We start from the raw sequence: 21,382 nt of genomic DNA, 5'->3' as shown, positions 1-21,382 counted from the left end.
GAGAAAGACCCTTCAGCTGTCCTGAGTGTGGAAAAACATTTAATAAAAACAGCAATCTGAAGACCCATATGCTGATTCATACAGGAGAAAGACCCTTTAGCTGTTCTGAGTGTGGAAAAACATTTAACAAAAATAGCAATATGAAAATCCACATGCTGATTCATACAGGAGAGAAACCCTATAGCTGTTCTGAGTGTGGAAAAACATTTAACAATCATGGCAGTCTGAAAGCCCATTTGCTAATTCATACAGGAGAAAGACCATTTCAGTGTTCTGTGTGTGAAAAAACATTTAAAAAGAACAGTCTTTTGAAATTCCACATGGTAATTCATACAGGAAAAAGACCGTTTAGCTGTTCTGAGTGTGGAAAAACATTCAACAAAAGCAGCATTTTGAGAACACACATGATAATTCATAAAGGAAACAAACCATTTAATTGTTCTGAATGTGAGAAATCATTTTGCTTGAAGGGTAATTTGAAGAGGCATATGATCACTCATACTGGAGTGAAACCATTTCAGTGTTCTGATTGTGGGAAAACATTTATCCAAAAGCGCCATTTGAGGAATCATATGACAGTCCATGCAAGGGCTAGAACAAAATTATTTAGTAATCAGTAAATCCAAAGATTATCACATTAACTCATCACGTAATTGGATGATAAATGCTGTGACTAATGGCCCAGTCACACGGCACTTAACAAAGGGCAAAGAAGCCCTAACAAAACAAGAAACCTGGACTTTTGTTGGCATTGTTTAATGTTTGCTCAGCTTCGTTCCTGCAGTGGTCGCTTCGTCAGGATTTTTAAACTGTCGAAAAATGTGAACGAAGGGCAATGAAAACCTCAATTTGTTCATATTTCGTTTTACTGTCGTTCTTGATGGGTTTTTTTATCGTTTGCTTAGTTTTTGTAACGTTAGCTTTTAGTTTGACTTCGTTCAACCAGCTGAATGTTTTCACACAGTACAGGAGCCGTTTCTGAGTGCTGCTGCTGCCGCTGCATTTATGTGCCATTGGAAATTACATGGCAAACTCTGCTTGTTTGCTTGGATTTTTTTTTTATCTGGGTGGGGGGGGGGGTCAGCTTCAATGGGCTCACGCACCTTATATAAGCCAGAATTAATCTTTTGTGTGGATTCAATTAATTATTTTGCCACAAACAACTGCTGAATTTGAAACAAAAAAAAAAAGTTGTGTAATTTCCGACAGTACTTGAACTTATCTGCAGCACCAGTGCGCTTATTCCTGCGTGCGCTTATTATTTTTTATTAAATATAACAATATGAGTGTAGGAATGGCAATCCAGCCCTTATGTACATGTGGCAACAGGTAGATATTTCAAATGATTATATAAAGAGCTGTTCTGGAAGGCAGAATTCACATTGTGGATCAGCTGCAGCTGGTGGAAATAACCGCACATGTGAGTCAATGCATGATCACATGGACTGATCAGTTTACTGCTGTGGTATAGTCAATCATCTTTACACTTATATTTATTCCCCCCTTTGGTGGTTTTCTGTTATAAATCAATATATATGGCTTAGTAATGTAATACAGTGACACAACGGTGACCAGGGCACACCAGAGTTTTTTTTTTTTTTTTATTGGATCAGGACTAAGCACACAGTGCATCGACAGACAGTGTGGATTCTGATGATGAAGGAGATGATCCCTCTTAAGTTCTGGACGAGGAACCGGGGCAGGTGGGTCTGCCGATGTGCGCACAGATCTCCATAGCTTCTGTTTGCAGATTTCCAGGACTCAGGCGATATGAGCTCCGTCCCAGTGCCAAGTCCTGGAACTCACAGGCTATTTGGTGATAAAGCTGTTTCGTCCACCTTTTCTCAACGAATTGTGACTTTTTTAAAACTTTTTTCCCTTCGTTCAGAAATCGTCGTATGACGTGTGACTGGGCCATAATCAAGTAATTTTATTTATTCTGTTTTCTGCATGTGTGGTATTAGGTAGCAGAATTACAGTCAGAGCAAATTTTTCATGGTAAGCTAAAATATGGCCAGTTTTTGGTGTGATTTTCCATTACCTGTTGGACCAGTTAAATACGGTATAAAGATGAGAAAATGAAAAAGGTTGTTTGAAATACCTTTCCTGAATGATCTTTACTGAATTACACATAAAAAGTTGGAATTTCTTTTCTTTAGGTATGTCAGTGTTTCCCTTAGAATTTTTTCAGGCCCAGTGGTACTCAAAAATTGCAATGCGCATAGTGTGGAAAAATGTGAAGTGCTTCATGACGAAGTGGTGTAAAGCACGATTTTGTTTCACCAAAATATCAAATCTAGGCTTGCATCTCAGCTGTAGATAACTGGTGATACAAATTGCAAAAAAAAAAAGAAAAAAAAAAAAAAACGTGCTGCGCACAATTTCTCCATTCGCAGCCACAAAAGCCTGTAACTTCTGGGGTGTCTTGGTGGCGTTCCTCACTCTTCAACTTCTTGCACAGTCACTCAGTTTTTGAGAACTGTCTGCTCCACACAGATTTACCTTGGAGTGCCATACTGTTTGTATTTCTTCATAAGTGATGTAAATAAAGTCCAAGACATTTTCAGTGACATGAAAATGTTGTATGTATTCATCCCGACTTGTCCAAAGAAAACTGGTAATAAAAGTGAATATTTACAGGTATTATGCAACCCTATTATCTTGGCTTTTATATTTTTAATAAATTTAATTTCATTATCAAGTTATAGAAATTTGCTTTCAGTTTGAGTTTAAAGAAGATAATTTTAGAAATTTTTATGTTTATATTGGAAATAGCATAAACAATTGTTCCAATACCTTTAAAGGGCACAGTATAGAATGTAATAATGTGTAATTCCTTGTTGGGTGATTATCAAACTTGTAAATAATTTATTTTTTTAATCTGCTTTCTTTTTTATTTTTACTTTTTACTAATGCTACTGTAGAAATATGACTTTGTCCTCAAGATTTATAGAATTGTGCTCTGTACAGTATTAATGTATTATTTTGAGACACCAATAATGTGCTCATATTTTTAAATGTTATTTCTTAGCATACTAATGTTGCCAAGTTTACTGTAAAATGGGTCACATTGTATTGTGCTGTTGTTCCTGGTGATAAACATGATGAACAGATATGAATAGCTAATCTATAAATAACACATTGCATCCGGAATGTATTCACTTGCGCTTCATTTTTTTCCATATTTTGTTATGTTATAGCCTTATTTCAAAATGGAGTACATTTTTTTTCCTCAAAATTCTACTCACAACACCAAGTTTTTTGTGCAAATGTATTAAAAACTAGAAGCACTCAGAGAGTGCAAACCTCCGCCAAGGCCATAAGGTCACTGACCCTAAAGAGATTCCCTCCTTGGCACAGTGATCTATTCAACAATTCAGTGTTACAACCAAAACTATGATACATACACTTTTCTTTCCTGTATATTTGACATCCTTGACCATGAAAACATACCACTAGAAATTGGAATCACATTTATGTCTTTATTAGTTAAAAAGTTATTGTATAAAAACGATTTTTCGGTAATGGCGGTTTTCTTCTGTATCTAGCTCCATAACATTTGAAGCTACATCAAATCTGATGACAGCTTACTGAATCAGTACAGATTCAGCTACAATTTGGTGTTAGTTGTGCATCTCTAGCTTCATTTGTCACCTCACACTGACACATTTTCCATTTTCCCTATATTTTTGCATATTCTGGATCACCAGATCCGGAATCCAGATCCGATCAACACCAAACTTTGTTGTTTGATAGAACATTTTACTATGTTACACCTTAATTTTTTTTTCAAGCCTTTCTGCCTTGTTTTTGTGGAGTTAGAAACTAGAATGTCAAAATTCCCCCTATCCCGCAATGGTGAAGAATCCTTTAAAAAATTCCTGGATCCGGATGGTGATCCAGATCACCACTAAAATTTAATCACTTGTTCCTCTTGTCATTTCCAACCACTCCACAAAATTTCTTCAAAATCCGTTCAAACCTTTTTGAGTTATCCTGCTGACAGACAGACAAACAAACAAACGCGACCAAAAACATAACCTCCTTGGCGGAGGTAATAAAAAACTAAGGAATCACATGTATGTACTAAAGTATTCATGTCCTTTGCCCAATAGAGGCTTTGCAGTCACGTGACCTGGCCACTTCCAGGCCACTGCCATCGCCACGCTGCCAGTGAAGCGCAAGGCTTCCAGGATTATTTACACAAGAAACAACGTACATGCTGCAAAGTTTTGGACAAGCTTTGAGATAAACTCATCATCTCTGAACCTGATAGTGGAGTAGATGAACATACCAGGTATAGTGGGGAAAAGGGCAAAAAAACAGAGGAAAGAGGAGTTGAGATGTTTTCACAGCCAAGCGTATTGTGGTCGGCTAAACTTGACCTGCAGCTGTGGGTGGTAACGCCCTGCTCGTGACCTGTAACGGCACATGCAAAGCCTCCATACTTTTTTGATGTACCTTTGGCAGCAATTACCATCTCAAGTCTTTTTGAATATGATGCCTCATGTTTTTGTGCATCTATCTTTGGGCAGTTTAGTCCATTCCTCTTTGCAGCACCTCTCAAGCTCCATCAGGTGTGATTGGGAGCATTGGTGCACAGCCATGTTCAGATCTCCCCAGAGATGTTCAATCAGTTTCAGGTCTGGGCTCTGGCTGGGCCACTCAAGGACATTCACAGAGTTGTCTTGAAGCCACTGATTTGTCAGTTTAGATGGGCAGCCAGCTCTAGGACGCATCCTGGTGGATCTAAACGTCTTCCATTTACAGGTGATTGAGGCTACTGTGCTCATTGGGACCATCAAAGCAGCAGAAATGTTTCTGTACCCTTCCCCAGATTTGTGCACAAGACAATTCTGTCTCAGAGGTCTACAGACAATTCCTTTAACTTCATGCTTGGTTTGTGCTCTGTCAACTGTGGGACCTTCTATTTAACAGGTGTGTGACTTTCAAAATCATGACCAATCAGCTGAATTTACCCCATGTGGACTCCAGTTAAGCTACAGAAACATCTCAAAGATGATCAGTGGACACAGGATGCACCTGAGCTCAATTTTGAGTTTCATGGCAGAGTGTGAATACTTATGCATGTTATTTCTTAGTTTCTTATTTTTAATAAATTACTCCCCCCACCCCCGAAAAACTTTTTCACATTGTCATTATGGGGTATTGTGTGTAGACCTTTTAAGAAAAATGAATTTCATCCATTTTGGAATGAGGATGTAACATAACAAAATGTTGGAAAACTGAAGCGCTTTGGATGCACTATACGAGTTTTCTGCATGACCATGTGGCCGAAGCATGGAATTTTTCTCCCCAATGCACAGTTTTTAGTTCAGTCTTTCTTTGTTGATGTTTTAACCCTTTATCTTTTACACCACATAAAACACCACATAATCAATGTGACCTCCTCATCTGAAGCTTCCTAAGAAACAAATCATTTGTCTCAGATTTTCCAGAAAACCACCTAGCAAATTCAAGTCTCCTGGCCATTTGCTGGGGAGTTAGTTTGCTCTCAGACTGAATTTTGTATGGAAAGAGATGCAAGTCAGCCCTTAGCACAGAACTCTACAATTTTTGTTCTCCGAATTAGGTTTAACTGCGGTATTTTTCCTGGACTTTAATGTCTTGCAGAACAGACTTTAGGGTTCCTGAAATGAGAAAAACATCATTATTTCCCAGTAAAACCATTTTCTGGTATTCATATTTCAGAGTACTTTTGGGTACATTTTTTTGGAGACACCATATATACACAAACACATACGTACATACACGGGTGTGCACATAAAACTAAATCTTTGTCAATAAATATTTGTATAAGTATGATACTTTGTGGTTGTATAAATTTATAAAAGTGCATTGTTTTTTTATATACTCATGATTTTCTAACTTGTAGCAAGTTTTTCTTTTTGTCTTTTTAGATTCTTTATTGCTATTTAAGTTTTTTGTACATATGCCTCTCAAAAATCTGATTTTTGTTTTACACATGGGTAGAATTGTACTCTAATATTAATGCGTTTTTGACACCATTAAAGCTCTCACATTCTTAAAATTCATTTGTATTTAAATTACTGCAGCTTCAGTCAGGTCGCCCTCCTCCAAATGTTTTTGTCTTTTTTTCCGCATAGAAAAAAATCTCTTAAAGGGGATAGAGAATCAAAATCATCTTTTTCATGTTTTTGGTGTTAGTTCAGAGTCTCCCCGCTGTGGGAAAACACACGAACTGCCACCAAGTTTCAGAACCTCTGTTTCAAGTAATTCTCCTTTTTAGAATTGCTGCCAGAAAATAGGCCAATTCGTGTTTGAGGGAAACATTGCGTCACATTTTCACCAATAGCCCCCCACACACACACCCACCCCCTTTCACACACGCCCCTTCGAAATTAATTATTCATAAGGTTGTGCCCACCCATTCCTACCACTGGAAGAGGAGCAATGGCGAGCTACAGGTGTGCCTTTCCAGGCTGTCAGCAGACTACGATCTTTCCATATTCTTCCCACGGAAAGCAATGTACGTGATCACTGGCTTTTATTCATTTTTAACTGCATCCCCAGGACATACAACCGCCGACTATTTCTTTGCGCATTTCACGGAGGACTGTTTCACCAACCTTGCTCAATTTCGAGCTGGCTTCAGTCAGCATTTAATACTCAGTAGAGGGTCAGTTCCGACTTTGCCACAAAATCAACCCCAGCAAGGCGTTGCTAGGCCGGTATCATACATTTACGTCGACGGTATCTGGCTATACCCGCCCACTGGGCGTAAACAAATGACGTCATAGCGCGCAGCCCAAGAACTGTCCCGCAGACGGAAAAAAAAAAAAAAAACTGTCCGTACAGGAAGATGAAAAGGCGAGAAGTGTGTTTTGGTCCCAATATGGATATTCCGGATCATTTTCTCATGGACAGGTCGACACAATGAGCAGCAGCTAAAGCAGCCAGCTTGATGAGGACGCGCTGCTGAGCGCGCGCCAAGCAGCAGAAGTTAAGTGAGCCAACTTTTTATGTATGCGTTACGTGTTGTGTATGTCAGTAAAAAGTGCTAATAATGCAAATAACATGCTTTTGTCGTGCGGTATGCATTTTTCTGAGTCCCTCCGTCCATCCCGTCGCCCAAAATGACAGCTATTCGCCCGAGTTAGACGAGGGCGAATAGCTGTCATTTTGGGCAACTGGGCGTAGCAGTCAACCTTACCACCTTTAGGAAAGTTAGCCGATAAAGTGGGAGTGCTTTCTTTTCAGTGAGAGCAAGGGCAGCCAATCAAACAACGGCAACCGATCAGCGCCGACACCTACGTGCATTTCATAATGAGGTTGCCAAATAAGCTCCAAAACGATGTCATTAAATGCAAACAGCATTCTAAACCCAGCATAGTAACAGCTGTTTCAGAGAGCCTTTTAGGAAGGTTCTGAACCATTACAGACCCAACCATTTTTTTTTTTTTTTTTGGGCTACATATCACATCACAGAACAAGGATTAATGCCCCATTCAACCTCTCTCTAACACCTTTAAAAACACACACACACACACTTTTCAAAGACGTTTTCACATGTCTATGAAGTTTGATTACATGTATTTGAGTTTTTAACTGAAAACCTAACTGCACTTCAGCTTGTTTTTGTTGCAAAAATAGCAAATTGCTTTCTAATAACATGAAACATGCTGGCTCTCACAGACCTGTTCGTTCTTCTTTAAGAAGCCCTCATATTCTGCACTCTTTACCTGTATTAATTGCACCTGAGGAAGCTATTATTTAAAAGGAGGACTTGAAAGTTCAGCTGCAGTTTGCCTGAAGGCACAGGGGAGACGGAAACTGAGAGTTGTGTGTGTGTGTGTGTGTGTGTGTGTGTGTGAGTGAGTGAGTGAGAGAGAGAGAGAGAGAGAAATCCTGGAGTTTTATTTTGAAGGTCAAAATCGCGTGCCTGTGAAGGTTTGAGACAGTGTCGTTCTATTTCATTCCTCCTGACCGCCAGAGGGCGGTGCTTAGCGCCTGGGTTTTTTCCGTGCTCGCATGCGCAGAGTCACGTGAGTGGACGTGTCCTGCGTGACGTCAGCCAACGTCACCCGGCTTCAGTCCTTTTTCATCTCTCCATGAAGAGCAGAGGGTTGAAATAACTTCGCATCGCTTCTGTTGTCGGAGCTGCGCGTATGTGCCCCTCAGAGTCTGTGTCGTTTTGAAGAAGGACGTTCTCTGTGTGTGTCTTCTTAAACTTGCACCCGGTTGAATATAAACTTCAGGATTTTTTTTTTCTTTTTCGTTAGCTTAGCCTGCTAACGGGGCCTTTTGTGCGCAGAAACAGTTTGTGTCATTGTGTGAAAATGTCTGAAGTCCAGATTCTGAGAGCGTTACTGAAGCAGCGATTACCTGCAGATGATGAAGAGATATTTGAGCTGTTTGAAAGAACAACAGCAGAATACGAGGAGGAACTTTGTGGTTTAAAAGAGGAGAACGAACGACAAAGAAAACTACTGGATGCTGCTTTTAACTCCGACGACAAAACAGGTTTGATCATCTCATTATTTATTGCACGTAGTAGTGAGTCAGCTCCTGCATATTTTATCCATGGAATAATGGCAGACTATTAAAAAGAAAAAGTTAAAATCAACTGCTACGTAATCTTTATCTGTGTCTTATTCATTGATATTTGACAGGATATGGCCTTGTCGATAACAGTGGCTATACGCCCAACTGTTGGGTCAATAAAGTAAATTCGCGAGCATATACACCCAACCACAACCGACCAATGAGCGCGCTTGTAAACTCACTTCTGGTTTCAACGTGTGAGGGGAAAAAAGGCGGATATTTTCTTGCCGGCTGCGGGATAGAGGTGGGCGATACTGGGAATTTTGGTATTGATCTGATACCAAGTAAATACAGTCCCAGTATTGCCGATATCGATACCGATACTTTTTCATATTTAAGCTTCATAGATCCAATGGATCCAAAAGACCTAGGATAGAATTTTGCCAAACATTGTACGTGACAACAAAATACTTTATCACAATCAACATTTTTGTTTAAAAAAAAAATCACTCAACACAACTTAAAATCTCCTGAGGTAGAGGGCTGACTCGAGGAGAACGCTGAGTGGGAGGACCAGGCTGAGCCTACCTGCATGGCTGTTGGCTGGCGCTGCTGAGCCACGTGACGGTGCAACAGCAAAAGACCAGAGGGGGGAGGGTGCGCTGCTCCATGTTGTGTGACAGCGCAGACAGAGAGCAGACTGATGAATCTGCGTGCGGGAGAGAAAAAAAGCTTGAGTATCGATCTTTTTACAGGAGGATTGTTCAATATCAATACCAGTGTTGGTATCAATATTAGGATCGATCTGCCCACCTCTACTGCAGGAGGGTTCGCAGCCCATGGAGGAGCTGTGATCTAAAGTGGTTCTGTTTGGCTCATCACACCCAGGGAACAGTGTCAAACTAACACCATCTTACAGACAACAAGCAGCATTTTGTTCATAAACTTTCGTCGTCATTAACAGGTTTCCATTCAAAATGCTTATGAAGTTTGTCTGTTTTCATCCATTGCTGTGTTTTTGCAGTAATTAGACAGCGCCATTAAATGTGTCAAACATACGCTGCAATAGAGCCTTAAAAAGTGGTGTAAAAAACATAGTTTAGATGCACAAAATGTGTCAAATACATGATCACAGTTGGGCGAATAAGATAACACATATTTATCTGCCCAGCGTTTGTGCATGTAACGTTCATTGTATGGCTTATCTGCCCAATGGTTGGGCGTATAGCCTTTGCCTATTGATAAGTCATACGCTTCTGATTACTTAATCTCGGTCATGTGATTATGAGGCTGTATACCTTTGTTTTCTACCTCTACGTACGTTTCTATCTGAAATTATGTTTTGAAGTGACAAATTCCAAAGCATGTGTAATTATGTAGAGATTGAAGCCAAGTGAGGGAAGCAACCAAGGCAGACCCTACTGAAGAAGTTCCTTCTGTGGTTGTGACTGGAGAAACTGATTGGTGCTGTTATGGCTGTAATTCCTCATAGTCTGGGCCCAAAGCAAATTTTGACCTAAGTGGTACCAGTTAATGGGATTAATCTGTTTATAACCCAGCCTCAGTATTCCCTGGCCGACACGTAAGGATTAAACAACGAGAAGCCGTGCATTATACGGTTTGAATGCACAACGTGGAGTCTAAAACACCACGACGCTGCTGTGGAGCTGTGGCAAACTCTGGCAACAGGTCCAGAAACTGCGCTCGCTGTTTTGATGCAGAGCACTCTGGCAGCCCGCAAGGATAGAACCGTTCTCTTCTTCTTTCCCATCTTCAATCTTGTCCAGTTCGTCCAATGTTAAATCTTTACGCCGTTGTTTTTGCTGTTCTTCTCATTTGCTCTCCTTCTCTTTCCATCCCCAAATGTTTTATTTTGGCCAAAAATATTATAATTCACTTGGAAATCCATGTTTTATCGCATTTGTCATTCACCTGTCAAAACACAGCTGATCTGTGCCAACTGATTTGCGCATTGCTATGGTGACGAACAGAGCAGAGTGATTATAACAGTGACTTAACTCGCCGAACTACGTGTGCGTATACATGAAAATAATGCATGCCAGTTAGACATGGAATTCTCACTGACCATGGTATAATTATATTTATTACCCCATTTGACAGTTTTGTGTTATAAATCAATACAGTGATACAGCAGCCACCATGGCACACCAGCATTTTGTTTGTTTTTTCAGGCCTCCTGCGCGTCCTCCGCCTTTCATTCCAGCCGTAAAAAAAATGTGTCCTACTATAGCTTTCCCAGAGTGGCAGCTATAGTCAGGTCAATGGATTATGCAGGGATCAACTTTAAAAATGTTTCAGTCATACTGAAAGTACATGACTTATTTGTCTGAAAAATGGTAAAGTTTGAGCTACTTATGACCAAACATTATGGAGTTATTTGGTAAAACATGAAAATGGTGACAAAGGTCAGTTTGAGTTTGTACTGTAGCCCGATTTTTATTTTTATTTTTTTGTGACCAATGTGATACCATTATTAGGGAAGGGGAAAAGGAGAAATATATTCATGTATATTTTTATTTCTCATTGACTATTGCAAAATAGAAGAAGAAAAACTGGCAAAAATATTTCTAGTGAAATACAGCTGTCTGCCTTTTTGGGTTATTTTGTTCAAGCAACAAACCAAAGTACGTCACACTGCCTTCACTTGGACTTGCAGTCACCATCTCTCATTGCTCAGTGTTTTATGAAGTAAACTTTCTCATCTGACACTGCCTAGCTGGCAGCACAGTGGCCACTTGAATGACAGGTGGTCACTATGCCTCTGTCTCTTGTAGCTAATGTAACTAAGGGGTGTTGGGGATCCTGCTAGGCAGACTATGTAATGACATTTCCAACAGCTAAACTTTTTTTCTGCATTGTTTTATTATTAAATGAAATTTTCCATATTGCTGAAAAATAATGCCAGTACCTTTGTGAAAGGCTCACATCGGCCCATATTAATGTCCAGCTGACACATTGGTTGGCCTCATAGTGTTTTTTTTTTTTGTTGTTGTTGTTTTTTTGATACCAGAATGTGAACATGTTTATTTCTGTTGTAAAAGTTGAGTCAGGGGATAGTTTAGCAGCACGCTCTCTTAGTGTTTAGCACTGATGCCTTACAACAAGAAGGTTGTGGGATCGCTTCCCATTAGGTATGTGAATCTCATCACTGACAATGATTTGATATGTACCTTGATACACTACCAGCGATATGATACATATAGCGATACATGATAATATTGTCGATACGTTGAGATACAATTCACCCCTGTTTGATGCAATTTGATATGTTTTTGATGGCAATTAAATTCCTCACAATGTGATATGATGGATTTGGTGCAATATGATTAGGGATGGTTATTGATAAGATTTTAGCAATGCCATTATTGATTCCGCTTATCGATCTGATTCCTTATCAATACCTCTAGTGAATTTTCTGTATACTTAAAGTAGGCTTTCCAGGTTTTCTATGTCAGCAGCATTTTATTGAGTCCTAAAGTAAATAAGTATGAAATTTAGGGCTGCAGCTATCAATTATTTGAGTATTCTATCGATTATTTTGGTGATTAATCAAGTAATCGGATAAAATTTACTTTTGAGTTTTTAAACATCAGTAGTCCAGGGCTCTCCCTAAGCAATGGCATACTGTTGCTGTGTCATCACGCAGATTGTCAAATTTAGTGTATCCCTTTATGTTTTCCTGGGTAATTATTTATTTTTTCACAAGTGGTTAATGCACTTGGTTTCAGTTCAGAAGGTTCCAGGTTCAAATCCCAGTGTCAGGAGCTCCACCAAAGTCTTGACATTTTGCTGAAATGGTGATGGGTTGTGGCTTTTTTTTTGTTGTTGTTGTTGTTCTCCCCAACTTGTAAAATTTAACCATTTTTAAGTTTTTTTTTTTTTCTTCTTCTAAAGGTTGTTGGATTGGGTCCCTGCGTGAATTTTTTTTTTTTATCCCTCTTTCTCTGCGATTCAGCTGGAGGTTGAACATACATGCCTTGCAGTCATTGTCTTTTCATTTTTATTTACCATGTTTGTGAAGCATTGTGTGTTGCACAAAAAAGCGAACCACTAAATGCAAGTCTGAGCAAAACACAGAAGAAAGAGTGGACTTCTGCTGAGAGGATCTTCTTTCAGAGACTGTCAGTGTGGCCGGGGACGGACCTGTGACTCGCCTGGTGTGAGGGGAGTGCTGAGCCCCTCGGACCGGGCAGAGAGAGACGGGAGCCGGCTGCCTGGCGAATAGCCACTCTCCACGTAGAGCGGTGAGCAGCCAGCGGACCAAACGGTGTCTTTTTTCTTTTTTTCTTTTTTTTAAACTGACAAACACACTGTTTTGCTTTAAATACGCAGGAAGCTATTTCAGATGATCACCGTGGACCGTCTTTTTCTTAAAAGGTTTTATTTTACACTGCACGTTGCGTTGGAAAGCTGTAACTTTTGGTGCTACACGGCTTATGCCAAAAGTGCCCAACCTTTTTTGAATTGAGATTTACTTTTAAAGTTGACAGTGTATTGAAATCTACCAAGCCTTATCGAATGCCACAGCGTAGCCACAGTATATTGTGCACCAATATAATAACATAATTTTCTGGCAGGTTTTAACAGTCATAATGCATCATTGTAGTAAATGTCCATGGTGGAAAAGAATAAGCACAAGTAGGCCTTGGACTGGCCTCAAGTTGGAAAAGTTGTTCCCTACCTTAGTGGGACTTCTGGCACAGAGAGGAGGATGCTTCTTACCCCTCTCAAAGCCATTAAAATATGTCAATCGTGAGTCACTTTTGTGCCGATTAAAGCGACTAACTGGGACTCCTGTCTTGTTGAGAGAAAGAAATGAGAATTGTCCTCTGTTCCGTTGCTCCAAACACTGCCGCCGAGTCAAGCTAGAAAGATGGTGTCCGCTCGGAATTAATAACTTCAAAGCGAATTGCCGTTTAAATCAAATAACACCTCTTTCCAAATGTTGTAATACAAATAATAAACTGCAATCAATCAAAACTTTTTTTTTTTTTTTCTGCAAAGCAGCCCAAGACTCTATGGCTGCAGACTGGCAGACTCCAGCAGCTGTCTGAGTTGGGCAGATGTTTGGAGAGACATCCATGTCGTTAATGTCTGAAAGGAAATGCTTTTGACAAAAACTACAGTTTTTATTTCTATTTATGTCCAGAGATCAAGGATCCACCATGTAGAATTTATTTATGTCCAGAGATCAAGTATCCAGTGACCAATTTCATACTTATTTACTTTAAGACTCAATGAAATGTTGTTGACATAGAAAGCTTGTAAAGCCTACTTGTAGCACACAGAAAATTCACAGGAGGTATCGATAAGGAATCGAATCGATAATGGTATCGATAAAATCTTATCAATACCCATCCCTAGTTGTATCAGTATATTCCGATACTTGAATTACATCTGTATCGGAATCTGATCCCGATACTGGATCAGATCAGTCACGTCCTTATTTAATTGAAGGGCTTTCAAAGAAATTTTGCATTAATCATGTTGGAATTACAACAATAAAGACAGTTTATCTCATCACAGCCACAAAAGCCTGTATTTTGGGGTCGGCACAAGTGTCTTGGTAACTTCCCTCAGTCTTCCTCAGTTTTTGAAAACTGCCTCTTCTAGACAGATTTACTATACCAGCTTGTTTATTAATAATTGAAGCAAATAAAGTTCTAGATATAGTCATGTATCCATTCCCTCTCTTATTTAAAGAAAACTGTTGGTAAAAGTGATGTAACAGTAATATGTTTGTGCAATTACTTATGGCCTGTGAAGCTGAAGGTGCATTTTAATAGTGCCTATAATTCCTAAATGGTTAATGGAATATTTTGGGAAAACTCCTTTAAAGTTGAAAGTCTGCACTAAAAGATTGATTATTGTTTTGTTACAAATCCATTGTGGTGGTGTACAGACTTAATTAAAAAAAAAAAATCCATATTGCTGTCTAGATATGTATGAAACTGTGAACCTGTAAAAACTTCTTTGGGCTTCTTTTTCACTCTGGGTTGCCACAGCAGATCTCATATCGATCTCCATGTTGATTCGGCACAGGTTATACCCTTTCTGATTCCAAATCGTGTGGCGAATGAGCACAGGTGGTCTTGAACCGGGTACTTTCGACTTTGGAAACAAACCTGTGTGTAAAATTAGAAAAAAAAACCCAAACTCTTACTAAATCCTTATATTGTCCTTCAGGATTATTGCTCTCAGGCTGAAATTTCGAATTGAGTGCTCACATAGTGGTAGCTTTTTGATAGTGTGCTGTTATGATTATTATTTTTATTGTTGTTGTTCATGTCACTGTTTGTTTTATGTAGATATTCAGCAGCTGCTGGTAAATGAAACAGAGCTTCCTCCTGAGCAACAAACACTGATGTCTCATCGGGACCGAGAAGAACAAGAACTTAATCACATTAAAAAGGAAGAGGAGGAACTGTGGACCTGTGATGAACAAAAGCACCTTCTAGTGCTGGATATCAATTCCTCCATATACGCAAGCAATGATGTGAAACCTCAGTCTCCACTTTGTCATCAGCCCAAAAGTGAGGAGACTAGGGAGGCTGAGTCTCTTGGCAGCAACTCAGCTGAACAGATGAAAACTGAAGATGATAAAGAGGACTGGAGAGGATTAGAACCAATTGGCAGGTTCGAGCAAGACAGTTATTCCCACCCACATAGTATTGCCATAATTTCACACTCTGTTGGACCTGGAAGTGATGTCGGTGATGTTGACTGGACGATGACCAAGAAACTGAAATTGGGTTTAAACTCATTGAAAAATGAGACACTTCCTGTTAGTGGTAACAGATGTAATGTTGATGTGAAACAATTTAGACCTGATTGTGATCAAAGAATTGTTCACAAACGTAATCTGAGCAAACACAGTGGAATTCATACAGGAGAGAAACTGTTTCATTGTTCTCAGTGTGGTGAAACATTTAACCAAAACAGCAGTCTGAAAGCTCATATGATGGTCCATACAGGAAAGAAAGCAGTTAATTGCCCTGAGTGTGGAAAAGTGTTTAACAGAAGCAGCAGTCTGAGAACCCATATGCCAATTCACACAGGAGAAAGACCTTTTCGCTGTTCTGACTGTGGAAAAACATTTAACCGAAACAGCAGTCTGAAAACTCATATGATGGTTCATACAGGAAAGAAAGCAGTTAGTTGTTATGAGTGTGGAAAAGCTTTTAACAGAAACAGCAGTCTTAAAACCCATATGCTAATTCATACAGGAGAAAGACCTTTTTGCTGTTCTGACTGTGGAAAAACATTTAACCAAAACAGCAATCTGAAAATTCATATGCTAATTCATACTGGAGAAAGACCGTTTAGCTGTTCTGAGTGTGGAAAAACATTTTACACAAACAGCAATTTAAAAAACCATATGTTAATTCACACAGGAAAGAAAAAATTTAAGTGTTCCGAGTGTGGAAAAGCATTTCCCCTGAAGAGTAATTTGGAGAGGCATATGACCATTCATATGGGAATTACACCATTTATATGTTTTGAGTGTGGAAAAGCATTTAACCAAAACATCTGTCTGAAAAGCCATATGTTAATTCATACAGGCGAAAGACCCTTTAGCTGTTCTGAATGTGGAAAAACATTTAATCAAAACCGTAATCTGAAAACTCATACACTAATTCATATGAGGCACAAGCTCCTTTAACTCTTTTTAGGAGTGGGCAACAAGGGCCAAGGCAATGCGGGTTTTTCTTGCAATCAGTCACCTTAGTAGGTGGCTTTAGCTTCTTCCTTCAACTTAAACATGCTTGTCAATTGAATCACCTGATGCGGTGATCAATAACAAGGAAAGGCTGCACTGTCTTAACCCTTCATGGAACACTATTGCCCACCCCTGCTTTAGCTGTTGTAGTTTCTTGGTTGTTCTGTCCCTTCATTGTGTTGCGTTCTTCTTGGATTGTATTTGGATGTCCTTGTTCTGTCTTTGATTACTTTGGGGTTAACCAGATGCCCTGTCTTTTTGGTTTATGGCCACTTTGGGGTCACCCAGACATCCTGTCCCTTCAGTTTATGACCTGTGTCATTTCTATCTACTGAGACCTCCTGGTGACCTCTGATTACTTGATTGATCTTTGTTGGGGCTTTTTGTTCCTGGGGCTAACTGTTGTAACCATGGAAGGTATCATGGTGGGGCACTGATCCATGCATTTGTCTCTTCTAGACTGGACTACTGCAGTTTTCTGTTTTTTGGTTTACCACAGTCTAGCATTAGGAGTCTCCAGTTGGTTCAAAATGCTGCTTCCAGAATCTTGACAGGATGCAGAAAGTGTGACCACATTACACCCATTTTGGCATCTTTTCACTGGCTTGTTGTCTCTGTGAGGTTGGATTTTAGGGTTCTGCTATTAACCTATAAAATAATTCACGGACTAGCCCCTCCCTACTTAGCTGACCTAATTAAACCCTACGTACTGGCCAGGGCACTGTGTTCTCAGGGTGCAGGGCTACTTTGTGTCCCTGGGGTGAATAAAAATTCTCCGGGCCACTGTGCCTTCTTTTATCGTACACCTGTTTTGTGGAATGATCTACCTACAGAAATGAAACAGATTCTGTAGAGACATTCAAATCTAGACTTAAGGTGCATGTATTCTCCTCATGTGGCTAGCATACTGGCATAGTATGCAATTATGCTTCCTATCCTTTTAAATTCATTTAATTAGCAACAAAACAGTTCTCAGCCTGACTTCATCTAAATTCTGGATCTGTTAGTGAAGCTTAGGGCTAGTGGTGAGTTATACCTTAGGTGTAGTTTTTCCAGCCGACTGATTCTGCTCTTTTTCTCTCTGCCTGAGGTATTGATGACAATGCACAAGATTGACAGCTGCAAACCATAGGGCGTTGGACCGACCACGAGATGGCGTGCCTGAAGCTGATGCAGCACACTGCAGTCTGTGTTTGGAATAAATGTTGCCATGGTGACAGACCCACTGATGGCATGAGAAACTAACACTGGCCCTGTACCCCAGGGTGCTGTAGATGACCCCTGCCTGTGGCTTAAATGCTTGTGTTTTCCTCTCAAGAATTGCATCTTGTTTTTATGTTGTTTGATTTCCTGTTTCTTCAGCTTTGTAAAACTTTGTGAAAACCTTGTAACTGTTAGAATGGCCTAAGCAGTGAGTCTCCCCTCTGAGTCTGGTCTGCTTGAGGTTTCTTCCTCATTATAATCAGAGGGAGAATTTCCTTAAGGCCCTCTCACACTGGTGTCGCAGACTGAACAGTCCGCCCCTAAAAATCGGTCCGCCTTTTGCATAGCGTATGCGTCATTTCGGACCACAGCAGCACGTCTGAGATGGAGTCTCTTCACCCAAAGCAGTCAAAAGGTTTAATGGGATTATTAGCCATAAGATGATAAAGGTAAAACCTCTTAAAATCATTGTAAAGTCAGTTTTAAGCGGAAACGAGATGAAATTCTACGATGCTTTGAAATATCCGACGTGCAGTGAAAACATCGCTTCTGCCGCCTTTTATGATGAAATAATGCTGAATTTATGTGGAAATGATTGTTGTACTTAAGCTTCAGATATCTGTCGCTGAGATGGAGGATAACTGATGTGCAGTTTGAAATAAACGAGGCATTAATCCGTGAACCGTGTCATCGATTTTTAGGGGGACCGTTCTACCTGCGACACCGGGCCTACGTAGAGATGCGTAATACAGTGTACCAACTACACCGACACGCAGGCATACGTGGCAGTGCATGAAGGGCAATGGTGGGCACAGCTGACCAAAAGTTAGCTTCCATAACCGCTAATCCGCTAACTGAAAAGTTAACTTTTATAACGCTAAACCGCTAAAACATTTAACGGGAGCTACAGCTATCCGCTAACCAATAACTTTTACTATTGAATCCGGTACACTTGTCAGCTACTGACAAGCCAGTTTTGTGTTTATGCACCGCTGACGGTTCTGAGTAAAATCAAAGGTGATCACAAACAACAAGTGAGAGCTTCCGTCTTTGTGTGTCCTGCCCACTGCTGTAAGGAAGTGCCATTTACTTTCAGCATAGAACAGCCCAGACATGTGGCAGTAGACATCAAAAGCAAAGCAGGTTTGACTTATGGTTTGATTTATAAACTAAACTAATTCCGGACAGCTTATCGACATTAACGTCAAATCTGTCACTTTTCCAAAGTGAAAATACCACATATCTTAGTTTTAAAGTAATGTGCTAATTCTGAAGGTTTGAGCATTAACACACACAGGTGCCAAAAGACATTATGGGGAAAATCAGCATCTGTTCATCACTGGTTGGTTGGTTTTATTTGTGAAAACCAACACACACGTTACAATAACTTGTGTGTGGGTATTTACAAATAAATAAACCAACCAACCAGTGATGAGAGGAGGCTTATTTTCCCATAATTACTTTTGGCACCTGTGTGTGTTAATGCTCAAACTTTCAGAATTAGCGCATTACTTTAAAACTAAGATATGTGTGATATTTTCACTTTGGAAAAATGAGAGTTGATGTTAATGTTGATAAACTGTCTGGATTAGTTTGGTTTATACAAAAATTATGGAATCACCAGCCTCGGAGGAAGTTCATTCAGTTGTTTAATTTTGTAGAAAAAAAGCAGCTCACAGACATGACACAAAACTAAAGTAATTTCAAATGGCAACTTTCTGGCTTTAAGAAACACTATAAGTAATCAGGAAAAAAAATTGTGGCAGTCAGTAACGGTTACTTTTTTAGACCAAGCAGAGGGAAAAAAAATATGGAATCACTCAATTCTGAGGGAAAAAATTATGGAATGAAAAACAAAAGAACGCTCCAACACATCACTAGTATTTTGTTGCACCACCTCTGGCTTTTATAACAGCTTGCAGTCTCTGAGGCATGGACTTAATGAGTGACAAACAGTACTCTTCATTAATCTGGCTCCAACTTTCTCTGATTGCTGTTGCCAGATCAGCTTTGCAGGTTGGAGCCTTGTCATGGACCATTTTCTTCAACTTCCACCAAAGATTTTCAATTGGATTAAGATCCGGACTATTTGCAGGCCATGACATTGACCCTATGTGTCTTTTTGCAAGGAATGTTTTCACAGTTTTTGCTCTATGGCAAGATGCATTATCATCTTGAAAAATGATTTCATCATCCCCAAACATCCTTTCAATTGATGGGATAAGAAAAGTGTCCAAAATATCAACGTAAACTTGTGCATTTATTGATGATGTAATGACAGCCATCTCCCCAGTGCCTTTACCTGACATGCAGCCCCATATCATCAATGACTGTGGAAATTTACATGTTCTCTTCAGGCAGTCATCTTTATAAATCTCATTGGAACGGCACCAAACAAAAGTTCCAGCATCATCACCTTGCCCAATGCAGATTCGAGATTCATCACTGAATATGACTTTCATCCAGTCATCCACAGTCCACGATTGCTTTTTCTTAGCCCATTGTAGCCTTGTTTTTTTCTGTTTAGGTGTTAATGATGGCTTTCGTTTAGCTTTTCTGTATGTAAATCCCATTTCCTTTAGGCGGTTTCTTACAGTTCGGTCACAGACGTTGACTCCAGTTTCCTCCCATTCATTCCTCATTTGTTTTGTTGTGCATTTTCGATTTTTGAGACATATTGCTTTAAGTTTTCTGTCTTGACGCTTTGATGTCTTCCTTGGTCTACCAGTATGTTTGCCTTTAACAACCTTCCCATGTTGTTTGTATTTGGTCCAGAGTTTAGACACAGCTGACTGTGAACAACCAACATCTTTTGCAACATTGCGTGATGATTTACCCTTTTTTAAGAGTTTGATAATCCTCTCCTTTGTTTCAATTGACATCTCTCATGTTGGAGCCATGATTCATGTCAGTCCACTTGGTGCAACAGCTCTCCAAGGTGTGATCACTCCTTTTTAGATGCAGACTAACAAGCAGATCTGATTTGATGCGGTGTTAGTTTTGGGGATGAAAATTTACAGGGTGATTCTATAATTTATTCCTCAGAATTGAGTGAGTCCATATTTTTTTTTTTTTTTTCCCTCTGCTTGGTCTAAAAAAGTAACCGTTACTGACTGCCACAATTCTTTTTTTTCTGGATTTCTTATAGTGTTTCTTAAAGCCATAAAGTTGCCATTTGAAATGACTTTAGTTTGTGTCATGTCTGTCATCTGCTTTTTTTCTACAAAATTAAACAACTGAATGAACATCCTCCGAGGCCGGTGATTCCATAATTATTGCCAGGGGTTGTAAATCAAACCATAAGTCAGAACTGCTTTACTTTTGATGATTTCTGCCACACGTCTGCGGCATTGCATGTTGAATGTAAATGACTTTTTGTAGCAGCCTGGCAGCCAAGCCCCCTTCTGCTGAGGTAAGGTTGAGCTCAGCTCCTCACAGCTGCCTGACTGCTGCAAAATACATAACAGACAGGAACTAACGTGTGATTTTTAGGGTTTACAAATGTTTTTGACCATTCAGCTTTACAAACTGCCAGCAAAAAACTTTAGCGGACTAAAAGTTAGCCGAACTAAATTTATCAGAAGCTAATTCATCCGCTGACGGTTTTTGAAGTTAGCTGAAAAGCTAATCTGCTAGTGAAAAAGTTAGCTTCACTAGTTAGCGGATTAGTGGAACTGTACCACCACTGGTGAAGGGATGCAAAGGGGTCTGTGAAATGGATGCAAGAAATTAAACAGATTTCAATTTTTGCATCTATTTCCGCGTAGAGTACTGGACGCAGAAAGTACGTAGTTTTTACGTAGTCTACGCAACGCTGTGTTACTGTACGCCATGCCTAAGCAATACCACGCTACTCAACTTTTTACGCATTCCGCTGGGCTCCATTGTTGCTGCCGAGCTATATATCCAGCC

At 39.8% G+C, this 21,382-nt stretch overlaps 3 protein-coding genes across 5 annotated transcripts in view; all 3 read left to right on the top strand.

Moving 5' to 3' along the window:
- LOC117525970 (gastrula zinc finger protein XlCGF49.1-like) overlaps window positions 1-2,683 on the top strand; it is a 44,196-nt gene extending 41,513 nt beyond the window's left edge. Inside the window, exons 5-6 of the mRNA XM_034187954.1 lie at window positions 22-673; window positions 1,917-2,683. Of these exons, the coding sequence (XP_034043845.1) occupies window positions 22-620 (599 nt within the window). The 3' untranslated portion in view covers window positions 621-673; window positions 1,917-2,683. The remainder of the gene's footprint in view (window positions 1-21; window positions 674-1,916) is intronic.
- A 5,409-nt stretch (window positions 2,684-8,092) lies between these two features.
- The window catches only part of LOC117525947 (gastrula zinc finger protein XlCGF57.1-like), a 106,291-nt gene continuing 93,001 nt past the window's right edge, over window positions 8,093-21,382 (top strand). For 2 of the 3 annotated variants that reach the window (XM_034187920.1, XM_034187922.1), the window contains exon 1: window positions 8,093-8,505. In XM_034187920.1, coding sequence (XP_034043811.1) covers window positions 8,322-8,505 — 184 coding nt within the window. In that variant the 5' untranslated portion in view covers window positions 8,093-8,321. Of the gene's footprint in view, window positions 8,506-14,855; window positions 15,184-21,382 lie in introns of all 3 variants that reach the window. The other variant, XM_034187923.1, reaches the window with a different exon arrangement.
- LOC117525967 (gastrula zinc finger protein XlCGF8.2DB-like) lies at window positions 15,193-16,221 on the top strand. Its single transcript, XM_034187948.1, has one exon. The coding sequence runs from the start codon at window positions 15,278-15,280 to the stop codon at window positions 16,208-16,210; it is 933 nt and encodes a 310-aa protein (XP_034043839.1). The 5' UTR covers window positions 15,193-15,277; the 3' UTR covers window positions 16,211-16,221.

Source organism: Thalassophryne amazonica, chromosome 15 (assembly GCF_902500255.1).
Source record: "Thalassophryne amazonica chromosome 15, fThaAma1.1, whole genome shotgun sequence".
In the NCBI taxonomy this organism is placed as follows: domain Eukaryota; kingdom Metazoa; phylum Chordata; class Actinopteri; order Batrachoidiformes; family Batrachoididae; genus Thalassophryne; species Thalassophryne amazonica.
Note: the sequence above shows the minus strand (reverse complement) of the source record. Positions and strands in the feature narration are given on the sequence as shown.